Source organism: Mastigoproctus giganteus, chromosome 4 (genome assembly GCF_048544385.1).
Source record: "Mastigoproctus giganteus isolate SK-2022 chromosome 4, ASM4854438v1, whole genome shotgun sequence".
Taxonomy (NCBI): domain Eukaryota; kingdom Metazoa; phylum Arthropoda; class Arachnida; order Uropygi; family Thelyphonidae; genus Mastigoproctus; species Mastigoproctus giganteus.
This window is the reverse complement of record NC_143578.1, coordinates 168643166-168662418: the sequence shown is the minus strand read 5'-3', so window position 1 is coordinate 168662418 and position 19253 is coordinate 168643166. Positions and strand designations below refer to the sequence as shown.

The following is a 19253-nucleotide window of genomic DNA, read 5'->3' as shown; positions in this document are numbered from 1 at the left end:
AGTGCTTGTGTACTTGGATGAACACCAATGTTAGGAGTAGAGTAAATAAATTTGATGAATTTGAAGGGCTGGTGAGGACATCAAAGGCTGATATTGTTGGGATATCAGAGACGTTGTGTCACACAGATATAAGGAATGTAGAATTGGAATTAGCTAAGAAACACAAAATCTAAGGAAGTGCATCCATTTGATATAGATGGACAGTGCAATGTTGACTCCGTTTGGTGTGACATAAGGACTGGCAAAGCAAAAATGAGAATAGGAGTTTATTATAGGCCTAATGACTCTGATGAGTACAATGAACAGTTACACAGAGAAATAGAGGGAACTAGTAAATGAGAGAGTTTTATAATGGAGGATTTTAATTTCCGAAATATTGACTGAAACTTTTGGGTTGGTCAATCGCACACTACCAAGACTTTTTTGGATTTATTGGATGAGTGTTATCTACACCAGCATGTTAGAGAGGCGACCAGGGGTAACACCATCCTTGATCTGATTATCAGCAGTGATTATTCATGGATTAAGAATTTACAGATAAAGGAACCACTAGGTGGCAGTGATCACAGTGTACTGATGTGGGATTTACTTAAAGATGTAATAACCATCAGAAGTACAGTTAGGATTTTTTGCTTTCGTAAAGGTGACTACGGTGGGCTGAAAGATTTTTTTAAAATTCTATACAGTTGGACCAACTGATGATGTCACCAACAGCAAATTCAAAATGGGAAGCATTCAAGGAAGTAAACTTGGAAGATTCTAGGCTTTTTGTTTTGTTTTGACAGAGCATGCGTTTGGTTAGGGGAAGTCTTGTCTTACGAATTTGATTGGATACGATGATGTGGTCACAAAAGAACCGGATGCAAAAAATAATTTTAATATCATATACTTGGATTTCAGTAAAGCGTTTGATAATGTTGCACATGGATAACTGCTGTAAAAATTGTAGAAATATGGCATTAAAGCAAATTGCTATAATGTATAAAGGATGGTTGAGTGGGAGAAATCAGAGAGTGGTAATCAATGGACAGTGCTCTTCGTGAACTAATGTTATTAATGTCAAAGGTTGACAGGATTGTAAATAACAGAAATGACAGTATGCTGTTGCAACGGATCTGGAGATGTTGGACAGATAGCCTGAGAAGTGGCGACTGAAGTTTAACATTGAAAAATGCAAAGTACTGCATATGGTAACAGTAACCCCAGAGAAATGTACCAACTGGGTGGTGTTCAGATGTCTAGTATGATCAGGTAATTTTTTATATGCATATTTGTCTCTAAATTCTATATACGGAAGCTGGCATTCCTTCCACATGATAACCCTGCAACGTACAATAGCTGTTGGAATAAATGCCTGAAGGGTTAACGTGCGAACGAAGACACTCTACGTTCGTGCACCTGCAACAGAGTTTGACCTTCATTTCACTGTCCCTTGAAGAATAACCCTGTTCCCACAGGGAATATTGTTTACTTCAGAAAAATACGTATCAGCCGATTACAGTGCCTGAGGAGATTTCACGACATTCCTTCTAAGAAACTGAACATTGGAATTTAGGGTAAAAAAAAAAAAAAAAAAAAAGTTTAATCAACAGTGTAAGTGCTACAATGTATTTCCACAAGAAGACTAACCTTTTTGGAGTGCCTTGGTAAGAAACTTTTGTTTTTCTATTGGGATTTACGCCAGATACTAGCGTTATTCTTTGTTTTCCTTTGCTTGCGAGACTGTATGGTCACCATGCGGCTCGCGAAGGGAAAATAGAGAAGTGCTCCGGTATAACGCGGCTGCCGCGCTAGGATCTGGCCTTTGACTGGGGAAGAATTTACAACTTTAGCTGGAAAACAGACTTTGCCATCGTCTTCTACTTCCACGAATACCCCGAGAGGAAGTAGCTGTGTCCTTCTGCGACAAATTTGAAATTTTCTGTTCCCTCCCCCCTCACGTGACTGTGGGGGATAGCCCAAATCTTCAACAGAGAGCTGTGCAGCTCCTAATAAACGCACGGACTTGTGTGACCCCTCAAAATTCTTCATTTCGTATCCCCTACAAGGATCCACCTCCATAATCCCGTTAATTCGGAAATCCCGTTTTTCCGACTTGACCAATATGCCATTAGAAGATCTCACCCAAACGGAAGAGAAGGGCGGGAAAGCGCCCGAAACTATACTAATTGACGACCCAAGAGACGGCAGTGATGAACAGAAACCAGCCACTCTCTCCAAAAAGCGAAACAAGAGGCTAACTGGCCCTAAACCAGAAAGGGAAACTAGGTCCCAATCTGACCCTGAAAGGAAGCAACAACATAGTCAACAACTGGAAATTGTTGAAGAATGCTGCAACTTAGACCCAGCCTTGCCAGAAGGCCTTGTGCCTGATCAGATGCTCGCACTCAGGCACTCGCTCGAGGACCTCCTAAAGGAACAGAGCAATCGAGTGACCACATGGCTCCGCGCCGACATAGTCTCCTTGTGGACAAAACTCGAGACTATTTTATACAAAACGCACGTGGAATATGAGAAAGTGAATGCTACACTGGAGGCATACCTACAAGGAGGGGCAAAGGAAATGCCACAGCGCGCCCCTACCTATTCAGAGACGCTGAGGAACAAAGTCACAGCCACAGCTACAACTATAACCACCACTTCCAAGCCTACTCTTAGGAAGACATTACTTCCAAAGCCACATCTTGTGGTTCTTAAACCTACTACAAATGACTCCCACAAAACCAGCGAAGAAGTAAAGAAAATAGTGGTCGATTCACTGACTCAAGACTTCAGATCTGCCAAAATCAAATCCATTAGAAAGACGCGGAACACAGGGGTCATCATCGAAACTGCAACCAAAGATGATGCAAACCTCATTATGAACAACTCCAGGATCCCCACGCTCGGGCTAATAGCCGAACCGCCCAGACAGAAAGGCCCCTCTATTGTCATATTTGACATTGACAACGACCTCAGCCCTTCCTCCATATGTGAAGAAGTGTACAGGCGAAACCTCCAACACGCATTACCTGACAGAGATCCTGCCAGCCTTATAACGCCGAAATTCCAAACTAAGAGCAGAAATGGAGGCTCCTCAAACTGGGTACTCGGACTTGCCCCTGAAGCCTGGCAAGAGATCACAAAACAGACAAGAATATACATAAATTGGAGCTCCCACTGGTAGAAGGAACACATCGCGGTCCCGAAATGTTTCCGGTGTTGCCGATTCGGGCACACCACGCACACATGCACCCAACAAGAAGCAACATGCGGACATTGTGCTGAGAAGGGGCACAACTTCGCAAACTGCCCGAACAAAGCAAACGATCCAGTTTGTGCAAATTGTAAGTGGCAGAAACTCCCTCACACACACTCACTCAGAGATAGCAAATGCCCCGTTTACATAAAAGCAAAAGGCGCACAACAACTAAAGATCCACTATGGGGACTCTTCCTAAAAGATACAACACAAGCTGCATTAAATTTCTCCAGCTAAATGCGCAGCGGGCCATTGCCGTCGCGGGACAGGTTAGGCAAAAGGCAGAGGAAGAAAATCTTGACATCATACTGCTACAAGAACCTTACACCTGCGCCGGGGCTGTACGGGGATACCCGCTCAATTACAAGATTGTCCAGGTGGGTGGAGTGACCCCCTGGGCGGCTATAGTGGTGAGAAACCCTAATATAACGGTGACAAAGATCACCCATCTGTGTTCTGAGTGGGCATCCTGTGCACACATAATATCATCACTGGGAGAATTGTATGTGATATCCTTGTACTGTCGTCCGGGCGTTGATATTCTCCCTACAACACAGTACTTGCAACATGTACTCACCGAGCTGCATGGAGCCAGGATACTTGTCTCCGCTGACTTGAACTGCCGCTCACCTCTGTGGCACAGTGAGACCCCGGAACGCAGAGGGTCCAGAAATGGACAACACATGGAAGAGTTTTTGACTAACAGTGGCTTTGTCGTCCTAAACCGTCCCAATAATCTACCCACCTTCAGTTCAACCCTTTGGGAAGCCACCTTGGATGCTACCATAGCTACCAGATCCCTTGCCAGTCATATTGCAGCCTGGAAGGTTCAAGAGAACTGGACCACTTCCGACCACCGAGCTATCACATTTGACATGCAAAGATCACTCCACCGAGCCCCAGTCATTAGTCTCAAACAAAACAGGTATGCAGTAGATAAAGCGAATTGGGAACGATTCAAAGAGGCTGTCATCTGCAAAGCCAACAACCTACAAACCGACCAACTACTGGGCTGCACACCGGATCATCACCAACGTGCAATAACAAATGCCATAACAAGTGCTGCAAACCAGACGATCAGGACAAGGACCCCACAGCCGGGAGCAGTCCCGTGGTGGTCACGAGAACTTGAAGTACTGAGACGGGAAATGAACCAAAAGAGACGAGCCTTTCAGAGAGCTAGACGGACCTGGCCCCCACCTGAGGTGGAGTTTCTCAGGCAGCAGTACAGGGATGCCAGGAATACATATACCGCGATGATCAGGCAGCGAAAGAAGCTGTCCTGGGAGCACCTGGTGTCTACTGTAGGCAACTCGAGCCCATGGAGCATAATATATCGCATAACCATGAACAAACTGCCCAGAGGGGAGGTGACATCCTCCACGATTACCCCGCAAGGCACTATGACAAAAAATTGGCAAGATTCAATCAACAACATCCTAAATACCACCTTCAAACCACTAAACGGAAATGATACTCCTGAACAACAACTACTTTGTCTAGCCAACGAAGCTTACCAAACCACCCGAATAGAAGAGCCTTTCACTCACCATGAATTACAAACAGCCATAAGCAAATTAAAAAGCAAAAGAACTCCAGGTCCGGACATGCTGGAGCCGGAAATAGTAAAGAAAGTTGCCGAATATACCCCTGACCTCCTCCTAGACTTGTACAACCACTGCCTTAGCTCTGGCTGGTTCCCCTCAGACTGGAAGGTGGCCAGCGTGAAACTTATACTTAAAAACCCATCCAAACAGCCACAGATGCCAGAATCATATCGACCAATAGCCCTACTTTCGGTGTTAAGCAAAGTATTTGAACAACTGCTCAAACAGAGGATAGTAGAACACTACAACACAACAAATTTAACTGCAAACAACCAATTCGGCTTTAAACCTGGAAGATCTACCGTTGACGCTCTGGAATGTATCCTGGACTTCGCAGAGAGTTGCGACCGAAAATATTTCCTCCTCATCTCGATTGATTTTGCCGGGGCGTTCGATGCTCTATGGTGGCCGAGCATCCTTGCAAGACTCAGAGCAGCCCAATTACCAATGAATCTCTATGGCTGTATGCGGAGCTACTTAAGTAACAGAAGAATCTTAGTAGATGCTCCCTATTGTAGGGTGGAGCGCCGGATCTGTCGGGGATGCCCCCAGGGCTCGGTACTGGGTCCCCTCCTATGGAACTGTGTACTTGATGAGTTCCTCTGCAAGGATCTAGGGAACGTCAAATCATTGGCGTTTGCTGATGATCTCTCCTTGGTACTGGCCGCTAACTCTAGGGCTCAGATGGAGATCATCGCAAACGAAGCACTAACCACCCTCCGAGACTGGGCGGAGGGACATCACCTGACCATTTCGTCAACCAAGACGAAATCTATACTCCTAAAAGGCTTCCTGACCCCAACCAGACCGCCCCAAATTAGAATCAATGATAGAACCGTTAAGCTTGTCACTGAACTTAAATACCTTGGAATTATACTTGACAGAAACCGATCGTTTACCCCCCACCTCAACTATATACAGACAAAGATCAAAAATTACGTAGCCATGCTTGCCAGGGTCACCCGCCGAGACTGGGGGCTGAAGAGGCGCACCCTTGCGCTCCTCTACAAGGCAGCCATCATCCCAGCAATTACATATGCCTCCGGCGTCTGGTATAAAAAGGCCTCAACAGTGGTTAATTGTCGACGATTGGAAATAATACACAGACCGATCCTCCTAACCATCACCCGAGCATGCAATACAGTATCAACACATGCACTGCAAGTTATCACGGGAACCTTGCCTCTCGACTTGGAAGTAATCCGCACAGGAATGCAGCAGCAACTCAGGCGTGGAAAAGCCACAACGTATCAAGACCTTACCACAGATCCGATAAATAACATACAGGCAGAGAAGAAAAGACTGGAAACATACCTACAAACAATCTGGCAGCAACGTTGGACTGACTCAACCAAAGGTGAAATAACTCGAAAGTTTCTACCTAATCTCCAACAGGTCTACCCACAATATCCGCAATGGTTCAACCCCGGACGCTACACCACTTACCTCCTCACAGGACACGGAGCGATTCGCAACAAACTGAACCTCCTTGGCATCACAGATAATCCCATGTGCGCGTGTGGCTCTCTGGAGACATGGGACCACATAATGTATGAATGTGAGCACTATGAAGATCTACGTGGACACCTGATCACACAGATGCAATTCAACCCCAAAAACCAGGAGCATTATCTACTGGAGAATGAAGCAAATTACAAGCAATTCTCTAAATTTGCCCAGAGCCTCTACGCCAGACGGCAAACCCTCCCGCCACCAGCAAACCCTGAGCAACCAGAACCAACATAGCTCACTGCTTGAACGACCACACCAAGCCGCACTGACCTGCGGAATAACCAGCACAACAAAAACAGGAGTCTCCAATCCCTATTTTCCCATTGTGACTGAATCCAAACAACCCAACCTGGATGGTAGGCCACTGATGATAGACGACCACTTCGCAGCCACAAGCCTTCACGCCCTATTGGCGATCTGGGTCAGCTCCCTTGTCTGGCCCACTATTACTCCCCTTCCCCGGTGGGGGAGGGAGACGGCTTGCCATCTCCTTAACCTCCACCACCCTTCTCTTCTTTCTGGTGGGGCATGGGCATGCCCCACTGCAAGCTGGAGCTACCTTCCCTATCGGCTCCTTCTCTGACTATATCCCCCCCAATCTTCAACTTCCCTTCCCCCTCTCTAACTATACGCAAGCGACAGTCCCACACAATCCAAATTTAACCATCCAAATAAATTTCGCCCAAAACTCTCGGCTTCTCATTCTAGCGCCTTCACCACGCGAACTAACTTATACCAATTGATGTGTATGCATATGCATTTTTGTATGTCGTATATGTGCATTTTTTTTTTTTTTTTTTTTTTTTTAGGTCCTAGCCACTGAAATCTAAGGAAATTAGGTGGCAGGACCTGCCAGAGTAAATAATTATAATACTGGTGTACCTGGTCTGCCTCCACGGGGCTAAAGTGGGGCAACGTTGGGCCTCAGTAGGGGTCCAGCGGCTAAATGACCAGATGAACAACGGTACACGACACTACACATGTACAATATCCATACACTTTTAAATCTCTGGCATTTCCAGCAAACTGGTACACCCATCACAATGTAAACAACGCGGAGATGGGGGAAACCCCTGGTGCCGTATGACCCTAAATACACTTTACACTTTACACTTTACACTCAGGTTAGGGGTGAATGAAAGAAACCGGAGGGTAATTGTGCAGTCAGATAAGAAATTTTCCGAACAGGGCAGACAGGCTACCAGAGTAGGTCATGGAGGGCTTGTCAATGATATACAGGAAGCTTTCTAGCAGGAATAAGGAGGTGATTATACCCTTGAATAAGGCAATGGTCGGGCCACACCTTGAGTACTGCATACAGGTCTAGAGGTCTCATTTTAAAATGATGTACAGCTGTTGGAACTAATACAGAGAAGGGCAACAAGATTAGTGAATGGAACAAGGGTTGCTCTTACGAAGAATGGCTTAAGTGCTGCAAATTGCAATAAATTAGCAAATAAATTTTTGCAATAAATTAGCACACAAAGAGAAAGAAAAGAAGTCGTCACAGAGTGTCGGATGAGAACTTAATAAAAAAAATTGGAATATTCTACAAAAACTTTATTATGAAATTTTTTTTACTTGTTATTTATTTTTAGTTATTTTTAGGGTCCGTAGTCTAACGAAGGGAACCACTCAACCTATTGACTTGAAATTTTGCATGGGTTTGTACATCATGTGGGCCAACATAACGCCATATTTAACCCCATGGGCTCACATCTGGTGAGTATGGGCTTGGCACACCCAGGGTCCTGAGCTGGATATCATCATTCTTCTCTTTCTTGGCGATTCTTGTTATCTCTTTCTCAAGGTAATTCAGAATTTTTTTTTTTTTTTTCCCTGATGCAGCATAAGCCTCAGGCTTTCTTGCACCATATGCTAATAATAATAATAATTGCAGCGTCCGGAGAATAGGCACTTGAGAGGCGATCTCATTGAGGTATATAAGGTTTGAGCAGGCTCAATGCTAATGGAATTCTTCCTCTTGCTCAGATAACAAACCTGAGGGAGCATAAACTGAAATTGGGGAAAGACAATTTCTAATAGACGTGCGGTAATTTGCTTTGAGCCAGCGGGTGGTTGATTGCTGGAACAAACCTCCATCTGTAGTTGTGGAAGTTGACAGATTAAATAAATTCAAGGCAAAAGTAGACAAAGATTTCGACACGAATGAATACATGAAATGGGAAGGTTATTTTTGTTTTTTGCTGATGCTGTTTGTTCTTTAATAAACAGCGGCTTTCCTTTTCGCTTTGAGGTAATCTTCAGACGTCATTGTTTTCAGTCATTTTCAATAAGCCTTTTGTTTTCTTACGCTGACTTCCTTGATATTTTTCTAAGCCACCGGTCATACGAGTTGATTATTATTATTTTGCAATGCTAGGAGTATTAATCTCGTTAAACTGAACATTAGGATTATAAATCCCAATTACCAAGGATTATTAATCCTTGGTAATTTCCTTGGAAGAAATTCAAAACAGCCAGGAAGTTACCAGCAATTCTGGTGAAGGTTTCAAATACAAATTACTTACGTACCTTATGCAAAATCAGTGAAATTTCAAAGTAAGGAAAAGCTGTTAGGTGAAGAGGCTCATGAAGCGCTTTAATACAAAGTTTATTCGTCGCACCTTCCGAATGGATCAGAAATAATTTTGGACTGTTATTTTTATATAATTTGTAATAAACAATGAACAGATACCGAAATACATTTCGGGAGGTAAAAAATCACATCTAAAGTCCAGCACTTAACAACAACTAAAAATTTTCTCATCAGAATGTTTATCCATCTGCATTACTACATCGATTATTTATAATTGGATAATAACAGAAAAACTAAAAAAAGCGAATAAAATATTTTGGTATATTATTATTGTACCAATTGGGTGGTGTTCCGCTCAGGTTAGAGGAGAATGAAAGACACCTGGGGGTAATTGTGCAGTCAGATATGACATTTTCCGATCAGGGCAGACAGGCTACCAGAATAGGTCATGAGGTCTTGTCAATGACATACAAGAAGTTTTCTAGCAGGGATAAGGAGGTGATTCTAATAGATTGGTCGCAGATCTTTTTTTTTTTTTTTAATATTCAGTAACAATATCAATTTCGAAGAAATAGATCAGGAATAAAAGAATTAGGAATTTGACAATAAAATTCTAATTTTCATTAGAATAACGGCATAACAATTATTCATTCTTTACAGAATTAACGCTGCAGTGTTCATTAGTTACGTGGAAGAATATTGCCTGCGATTAAAAAAAATCATTTTTTGCGGTTGCCGATTGCTTCATTCTTTGTAGGTGTTTTTTGGAACATGATAGAGAGAGAGAGAATTTGTTTTTGCGAGAAAAAGCCCGTTTCGAAAATATGAGCCATGTGGTGCTAATCACATGGAAAGTACATAATTATTTCATTTACAACAGAAAACAAGATTAGTATTTGTAGTAGCAAATTGTTTTGCTGATCTCTTGTGCAAACAGTATGGAGGTACTCGGGCCTGTGACCAAAGCTGTCTTGGGCATTTGCTCGCTGAATCGCTTTTTCAAAGATTAAGTAAACAACAACTGATGTACATTGGTCGCAGATCTTTCGGTGATTTAGGTTTCCTAATCTTTGGAATGGGTTTGATATGATATGATAGGATATGCAACTTGATGGAACGATTCCGGATTGTAGGATTCTTTAGAAAATGTGAAGAATAAGGTCAACTATATGTGCTGCATATTTATACTATAAATAGTAGGAAACGTCCGGTCCTACAGTGGCTTTATTGGGTAATTTGTTAATGACACCAATCAGGGTTTCTCTAGATATTTTTATGTCATTCATCCGCGCCCTAAGTAACCAGCAGTCCTCCTGTGAGAGAGAGAGAGGAATCTGGATAGAGACAATCTGCCTGCAGAAAGCTGTACTGTGTCCATCCCTGTACGAACTTTTGATCATCAGTGACATGATGATTTGTATGATGAGAAAGAATCCTTCTACCCCTCTTCAACCGATCGAGAATAACCTAGTTTAGAACTTGCCTTTCTTTTTCAGAATAAGCTCTTTCTTTCTTAAAGATCGTAAGTTCTGAAGACAGTTGTGATTTCTGCCATTTCCGGTAGGCCTTCTTTCTTCCTGATGAAGGCCAACTCGGTTTCCTTATTAAAGCCTCGATTCGATCTGCTACAAATCCTGACTTTCTTGGCTGCACCACGGAGTGCAATTAACTTCAATTGTTCGGACAAGACCGTGATGGCATCTAATATGGATTCAGAATATAGGGGTCCGCAGTCAAATCCGTTCAGGCACCTTAAAATGATGTCCAGCTTCAGATATTTAGTAGAAAAGGAAAACCTAGGTAATGCAGCGGTATACTCATCTGGTAACTCAGCGAAATTGCCATGTATGGGTAAATAACATGCACGTGGTAGGTGATCCGATTGGAACTAGAAATTGCTAGACAGGAGCTGGATGCCAAGGAGGTTATGGAATATTAAGTCAAGTGCTTGACCTCCTCTAGTATCCGCCGCCAAGAACCATGTAAGGTCAAAGGTTCGAAGTGTGACCGCATGGCCCACAAGAGCATTCTCATGCTTAGGCATCGGTAAGTTGAAATGGCCCGCGACTACAGTTGGAGTTCTAGGCACTAAATTTGTTGCCATCCAGATGAGCAGCTCAGATCTAGATTCGTCATCGTGATCTGGGTGGACGTAAACCAGGCCGCATTGGATTTGGATAACGTGGCTCCTTGGCGTTGTACAGATTGCGTCAAAGTTCTTCGACTGTCTTAGTGTTGTCCGTATTGGCTGGATGCGACAGCTAAAAAAAGATTTCTGCACCACCACCACCCCGTCTGTTCCTAGTATGTGCTTTAGGGCTTGTATATGCTTGTTCCAATGTGCTTGTAGGGGATGGTAAGAGGCAAAAGGTCGAGCTGTCTGTCCACTGATAGCCATGTTTCAGTAAGACAAATTATATCAAACTCGTCAAGGAGGAGGATGTGGATGGGTGAAGCTTATTTTTTATGCTGCGTTCATTCTGCATGAACCAAAGAAACTTGCCATCGTGCGAATCTGGTTGCATGTGGCCTTTTTGTTGCTATGACTACATGTCTGTCTGGGTTCGTTCTAAGCGATCGGTCTACTTCTCTGTTGAAACGGCTTAATGAGGGTACCTACAGGCCAGCAGTTAGAATCCAAGACGATATGCTTTGCATTCGCTGGACAGGAGATGTATGCTTAATAAAATGTATAATAAAATATTATGAGATTTACATAAATAAATTGCAGTCCCCGGGCGATTACTGGCACCACTGCGCCACTTTCAAAGTAACAAGAAAGAGAAAATGTGAAATTCATGGAATTTACAAAGGCCATGAATTTCAACATTAGATCATTCCTCTAAATGCTGAGATCATTGAAATTGGGAAATCATTGATTCTTATTCTTCATGGCCCCACCTTTTTTTTTTTTTTTTTAACGTGTGTTTATTCCTCAACCTTGGAATTTCCTCTGGTAGTCAAACGCTTATGAGTACTGTAATAGTGCATGGCAGCCATTATGTATTTGACTTTGAAAAACACAGCAATCAAAAATTACTTAACTTTTTGTAAAGTCAATCTCCAGTTCCAGAATTGAACTCGAAACTCAACACGCCTTATTCCATAAGATACTAGAATTCTTTTCAACCTTCATTTGTTAAACTACCGATTTTTTAAGCAAATTCAGGAGCAGAAAATTCCTACAACAGCAATATGAAATGTTCCAGCTCCCTACATGCAATATCTCTGAAAAGAAGAAGATTATAAATTTTAAAAAAGATGCACTTGTATGCGTAAAATTAATATACAACTAATTGCTTAGATCCAACCTCCAGCCCGTATTGGATAATAAATCCTACTCATAAATACCCTGCACTAGATTCCAAAAAATGTGAACTATTATTGATCGCATCCCATCAAAAAATATCCCAAAAATAGGAACTAAATCATCTCTTCTCATCAAAACTGCCAAATATATGAACTCTCAGTACCTCCCATCTGAAATCCGATTAATAAACAATCCCATCCCACGGAGACAAAATTAATAAATTACTCCAATCCCACCTAGACCAGGATTAATATAAAAAGAAAAGCCTGTTCTCTCCCGAACAACAGTACAAACCACAATGGAAACCATTAAATTTTATTATGAGTAATGAGTCAGATTATCACATATTACTCCTAAATATACTGATGTCTCATAGCCCGAGTTTTTTTGGCGCTTGAAAATCTCCAAGAATATATTGTGTGGGGGATACCAGTAACGGTATCCCCACACAATACATTATATACCTCAAAAGGTGTCAGTACGGTGTGGGACCTTCTAAATGTGCCCGAAGAGGAAATTCAAATTGAACTTCAGGAACCAAAGAGTTGTCAGTGTTAAAAGAATTGTAGTTCAAAAAGAAGGGATAATCACCCCACCAGGAATCTGATACTCACTTTGAACACACCGAAGCCACCCAGATCAGTAAAAGCAGGATACCAACACTGCAATATAAAACTGTATATACCGACGGAGCAATATGGCCTAAAAAAAAAAAAAAAAAAAAAGTATATCCCGAAAAAAAACTGAATAAAACAATGATTAAAAAAAAATTAAACCTATCATCCTATGTATTTCCCTCACCCAATTTGTATGGCGGTTTCCCTCAGCAATCCAGATGACCTTTGAATTTCCCCAAACTGTCAGCTTCTACCACCCATGTAATGGCAACTTATTCCAGTAATATATAACTCGCTGGCTAAATTCAAACTTCGTGCAGTCCAATCTAAACATTTCCCCCCGTAATTTGTATTTATATCCGCTAGTTCTGGCATCTTTTATAATCTTGAAAATTTCGTCCTCATTCATTTTACTGATTCCTGTCAGAGCCTTAAACACCTCAATCAAATCTCCTCTAAGTTTCCAAACTCTGCAACTCACATATTCGAAGTCTTTCTTCATAAGGACGCCCTTTTTGCCGATCTCACCAGGCGAGTTACCAGTCTTTGCACCCTTTCAAGGAGCTCGATGTGTTTCTTTAGGTGCGGTCTCATATTTGAACACACTCTCTTGAACATATTCAAGAGTGTGAAATTTGGAAGAAAGAAAAAAGAATACAAAAAAATTCAAAGCAGAAAAAGGAGTTTTATATCAAGAAGCAAAAGAGGCGATTGCAATAAAAATAGCAAACGAACCTTCTTATGCACAAATTACCATAATCAAAAAGGCTCCGGAAATGAAACTGCCTAATTCAACATGTTGTGGCACGCAAACGGTTGTTCAAATTCCCCAGAAGAATCATCTCAGAATGGGTTCGTGAGTTTTACAAACTTTCTCCATCACAAAAACAACAAAAAAAAATGATGATCCATACGCCATTAACTTTTCCAACACATAATGCAGAATGTGTAAGATGAAAAATAAAAGAAATTATAGGTATTACAGGAAAAAAAGGGCAGAACAAATGGGCATAGAGGTAAGAAACCGCGGAGAGGAACCAGTTCTCGAAATTTTCGTTGAATAAGAAATGAATACTGGTAAACTATATTTTTCAAAGACAGACCAAGGCAGACAAAGGGAAAACAGCCCGAGGGCCCATCCAACCCCAAATGACAGACACGATTATCCAGTGGATTGTCGAGGTTTTTGCCCAAATATTAATGATATTATAGACCTCATTACCCAGTACCATTCACTAAGCATGTGCCTGCAAGAAACCTACTTAAGACCACAGAACAATTGTACAATCAAAAATTATACCACATATAGAAAGGAACGCATATCAGAGAGAACAATGCGAGGAGGATTTGTAATATTAGTTAACACGCATGTGCTTTCCAAAGCAATATCATTGGACACACAATTAGAAGCAGTCGCTGCCCGTCCAGCAATAGGCTTCCATATTCCCATAACATCAATATATCTACCCCCCCCGTCAAGAATTTCCATTGAACGATTTCGAAGAACTGATTGCTCAACTACCATCTGCGTTCTGCATTTTAGGGGACCTAAATGGACATCATCAACTATAGGGCCATCCCAGAATAGACCAGAAGGGTAAGCAAATTGAAAAATTAATAGTGGAGAACAAACTGATTATTTTGAATGATGGCACACACACACGTATTTCTACCTTCCATCAAAAAGCAGCTCTGAAATAGACTTATCAATGTGTTCCCCAACAGTGTCCCCGATGACACAATGGAGCGGGCAAAAGAATCCATTCAGTAGCGACCACTGTCCCATTATTTTGAAAATCATGAAGAAAACTCCCATGCCAAGCCAGTTGGCACCCCAGATGGAAAATATATAATGCAGATTGGAAAACATTCAGGACACTATCCAAGTTAGACCGCAACATTGTTAAACAAGAAACAGTACAAGGATTAGTGGCTTATGTCACAGAAAATATTCTTCAAGTAATAAAGCAATACCAAAAACATCTACCATTAGAATATATCCAAAACCATGGTAGAAAAGAGTGCCAGAAAGTTTAAAAAAAAGAGAGAAACAGAGCTTGGAATCCATTTCGCAAAAATCCAACAACGGACAATCTGATACAATTCAAGAGAGACAGAGCTAAATCAGGAAAGTTCAAAAAAGCAGCAAAAAAAGAAATTTGGATGAAATTTGCATCTACGATAACCAGTACTACACTTATCTGGAAAAATATTAGAAAGATAACAAACAATTCTCAAATAAATTCCTCTCCATTTTTAAATTGGAAAGGACAGTTAGTCACAAATACCTCAGATTTGCCAATTGTTCATACTCAGCTGCTTTCAAGAATGAGGCAGAAAAAATAATTTAAAACTTTTCCAGCAAACACTGCGAACAATATAACTTGCCGCTCACAATAGCAGAACTAAGACAAACTCTGCTACAGACGAAACACAGTGCAGTTGGGTAATGAAATGCATTATGCAATAATACAACAATTAGATGAACGATCCCAATTAGTCCTGTTAGATCTCCTCAACAAGATATACCTTTCCAGAGACATATCACCACGCAATAACACTAACGTTCCCAAAACCGGGAAAAGAACCATCTGATCCACAGAACTATGGTCCTATAGCTTTGACTAGCTGTTTAGGCAGAATCTTAAAGAAAATGGTCAACAATAGGCTATTATGATATCTAAAAAATGATCTTCTCAACCCAGCACATTTTTTCGAAAGCCATATGGCTTTCGAAAAAATCATTCTACCTTAGATGAACTTATACAAGTGGAAAACAGATAAGAAACGCTTTTCTCAGAACTCAGCATCAAGTCATGGGTTTACTTTATGATACTACCTGGCATATGGTATACTTAGAAGGTTACATCAATTTGGCCTTAGAGGACATCTGCCCCTCGACCTAAGTAATTTCCTTAAGAATCGGACTTTCCAAGTTCGAATAAACAACACACTTTCTAAAACGTACTATCAGGAAGGGGGAGTCTCTGAAGGATCTGCGGTAAGGGCCAAACTTTTCGCAGTCCACTTCAGTACAATATTAGAACAAATACCACACATCTTCACAACTGTTAATGCTGATGACTTCAGCATTTCTTATCAATCGCAGCATATGGGGACAATAGAACGACAATTACAAGTAGCTATAACCCAAGTCATAAAAATGGACAGAAAGAAATGGATATAGACTTTCAGTACAAAAGACCACATATATACATTTCTGCAGAAAAAGGAATCTCCACCCATGGTGTCCCTGTCTATGACCCGGCAAAACCTAGTGTCCTGAGATGGCTCGACCCAGTACATCCTGTGCGCTTCAAATAGCTCTTGGAGGTTTCCATACGTCGCCTGTGCAGAATCTGTAAGCTGAGGCCGAAGAACCTCCTTTAAAAATTAGAAGAGATAACCAATTACTTTCTTATGGAGTAAAATAAAATCCCTATCAGGTCACCCCCCTAGAGAAACTCTTTTTACATCAGAATGGGAAGAACATTATAAACAAAAAATAAATAAACCTGCGAGCATTAGACTAAAAAACTCTCTCTGCAGATCTTAATCTAGATTTGATTACTCTACTGACGAAGCAATATATGCTACCATGAATAATCAAACAGCCTATATACGACTTCTCTTTCTACATTTGGGATAAACAGAATCAACATCTGCACGTTGCTTATAAGGCACAATTTTTAGCTCATTGCATGGCTCAAAAACTGAATCTCAGGTGGAAGCAGCAGTTTATTATTTATATTTCACATTGGCCCAAAGACTCAAAACATCGCAGCATTTATACTGCAGAACTGTAAGCCATTATGTTAGCCTTAAATTAAATTGAACTTTCAAGCTCTCAGAACAGCATCATTTTAACGGACTTCCTTAGCTCCAAGATAGCTTTACAAAATGTCAGTTCTAATAAAGATCCACAACAAATCCAATGCCAAATATCAGATCTCATTGAACAAGGTTATTTTACATTAGACGTTGCTGGATCCCAAGTCCTGTCGGAATATATGGCAACGAACAAGCAGATAAAGCTGCTAAAGAAGCCAACAGCGACATATCTGCACCCGAATACATTCCTTTCTCAGACTACAAACAAGTTATCCATCATAGCGGGACACATCAATGGCAGATTCTAAACAATAACAAATTTCACCAAAAAGTTTACTCCAACCATGGCGATCCAGCATACAACAAAAGAGGCATAACGAAGTAGTACTTGCAAGGTTATGAATGGGACACATTCATTTCAGTCACTGTCATCTCTTGCGAGGAGAAGATCCTCCACTATAGCCTACCTGCCACATACAACAAACAGTATAACACATACTAATTACTTGTTCGGCTTTTGCAGCCGAACGCCGAAACTTCTTTAAGGAGTTAATAACCAAGAATCACTCCTTCACTGACAAAAACCATATCGGAAGACAGGAAAAATATAGATGTTTTTCAGTTCCTCAAGGAAATTAACTTCTATAATCAAATATCTCTACAGTAAGTTATAGAAGCTCTGTGACCTTTGGAAATCATTCCCATTAAAATATAAATACAAACAGAATTACCGTATAAAACCCTCAGGGTGCATTTTAACAACAGCAGCTATTGCGCAAAGAACACTCCCATCAAATCAAACACGGTGAGATTCTTATCGTGCACTCTGTTTACTGAATAAATCTTGTACTCGCCTTATGAAGAAAAGAGAAGGAATTAATAAAATGTAGGAGGGATCACCCTGATGTGTTCGATAGCCTTATAAACTTAATTAAATAGTATGAAAAAAATAAAAACTCACTGCTTAAAGCCCAAGGGGTGAGACGCTGCAATTCTACGAGAAGTTTCCAAATGCTGTTCGCGCATGTCGAAGTAATATTCACTTTCTCCCACTGCCTGATCATTATTGGCAACGCCATCTTCACAAGTTTCTTTAGGCTGTTTTTCAATAGTTTTTCCATCTTCTCCAACGCTGGTATAAACTTAGAGGGAAAAACGATTGGCTTCTGCTTTGAAGCACTTGCTTCACGTGGAGTTGTCTTCCCTGCCTTGACTCCATTCGTAGTAACAAAAAAAATTGCAGAAAGCAGAATTAAGATTACGGTTGAGAGGATCTTCATTTCCAAAACGAACAGGCCTGTGTTGTGCATTTGAAGGAGCCAACAACTAAGAAAGGTTTCCTTAAAAGTACAGCTTTATATGAGAATTACCATTTGTAACCTTGAAACACATATATGCAATTATTCCAGCATTATATATTTAAAATGCTGCTTAAGTGATTAAGCCCATTCTACATTTTCCTCTGACATTTCTTGGCATTATCCAGCGCGCATTTTAACTTCAATAGATAAAAGTGCAAAGGAAGCAATTCGATTTATTTCAAAACCCAAATTAAAAAAGCCGTTTTTCTTGTTTATACCAAAGTAAAGTATATTGAATTGAGAGCTTACTGGAACAAAGGCAACTTGGTCAAATTATTCCTATCACAGTAAATGAAATAATTTTTCCTGGTAATGAGTTAGCATTAGTAGAGACATGTGATGCAAGAAAGCAAACTTATATAGCATAAGCCAAAAAAAAAAAAAAAAACTTCCAATTTCACTCATTCGTACTCTCTCCAAACGTTTCTCTAGTTCTGCCTTAAACTTCTCTGCAACAGATGGAAGTTTGTTCTGACTATGACCCACCCGATGGCTACAGTAAAATTTCCCCACATCTATTCTACAACTGCCTTTCCTCAATTTCTGTTTATGTCCCCGCAGGTTCGTAAACTGAGCAAGCGGAACAATCCCATCAGAATTCAGCTTTTTCAACCCATTCAAGGCTTTATACATCTCAATTAGATGCCTAGACTCCACACAGCAGAATTTTGTTGCCTTTCTTGGTAACAGCAACCCTTTGTTCCCCTCGCCAATCTCGTTGCCCTTCTCTGTACGCGCTCAAGCAAATCAACATCCTTCCCAAAATGAGCCCTGCAGACCTGTGTACAGTTCTCAAGGCGTGGCCTGACCACTGCCTAGTCTCCAGTCTTACATACAAGGGGACATTCCAACCCCTTATACCTGCTAGCAAAATTCCTGTATATCATAGACAAGACTCCATGAGCTGCTCTTGCAGCCCCTCTGCACTGCTCAGAAAACTACATATCTGACTGTATAAGTACTTCCAAGTCCTTTTCATTCCCCACAAGTTGGGTGTAGTATCACTTAGTTGGTACGTTATCTGGGGTTGCTGCTTCCTATATGCAGTATTTTATGTTTGTCAATGTTAAACTTCAGTTTCCACCTGTCAGCCCATCTGCTCAACTCTTCCAGATCCTGTTGCAGTAGCATACACTGAGATGACAGAATTCATGGGATACCTGGTTCCTGTGTAACGCTAGGCTGTCACCTCTCTCGCTAGTGGACGAACGTACCGCTTGGCAGTTATATAGGTAC

At 41.2% G+C, this 19253-nt stretch overlaps 1 protein-coding gene across 1 annotated transcript in view; it reads right to left on the bottom strand.

Moving 5' to 3' along the window:
• LOC150087183 (nose resistant to fluoxetine protein 6-like) overlaps window positions 1–17961 on the bottom strand; it is a 132645-nt gene extending 114684 nt beyond the window's left edge. Inside the window, exon 1 of the mRNA XM_090372398.1 lies at window positions 17618–17961. Coding sequence (XP_090228524.1) covers window positions 17618–17936 — 319 coding nt within the window. The 5' untranslated portion in view covers window positions 17937–17961. The remainder of the gene's footprint in view (window positions 1–17617) is intronic.
• Between the last annotated feature and the right edge of the window lie 1292 nt (window positions 17962–19253).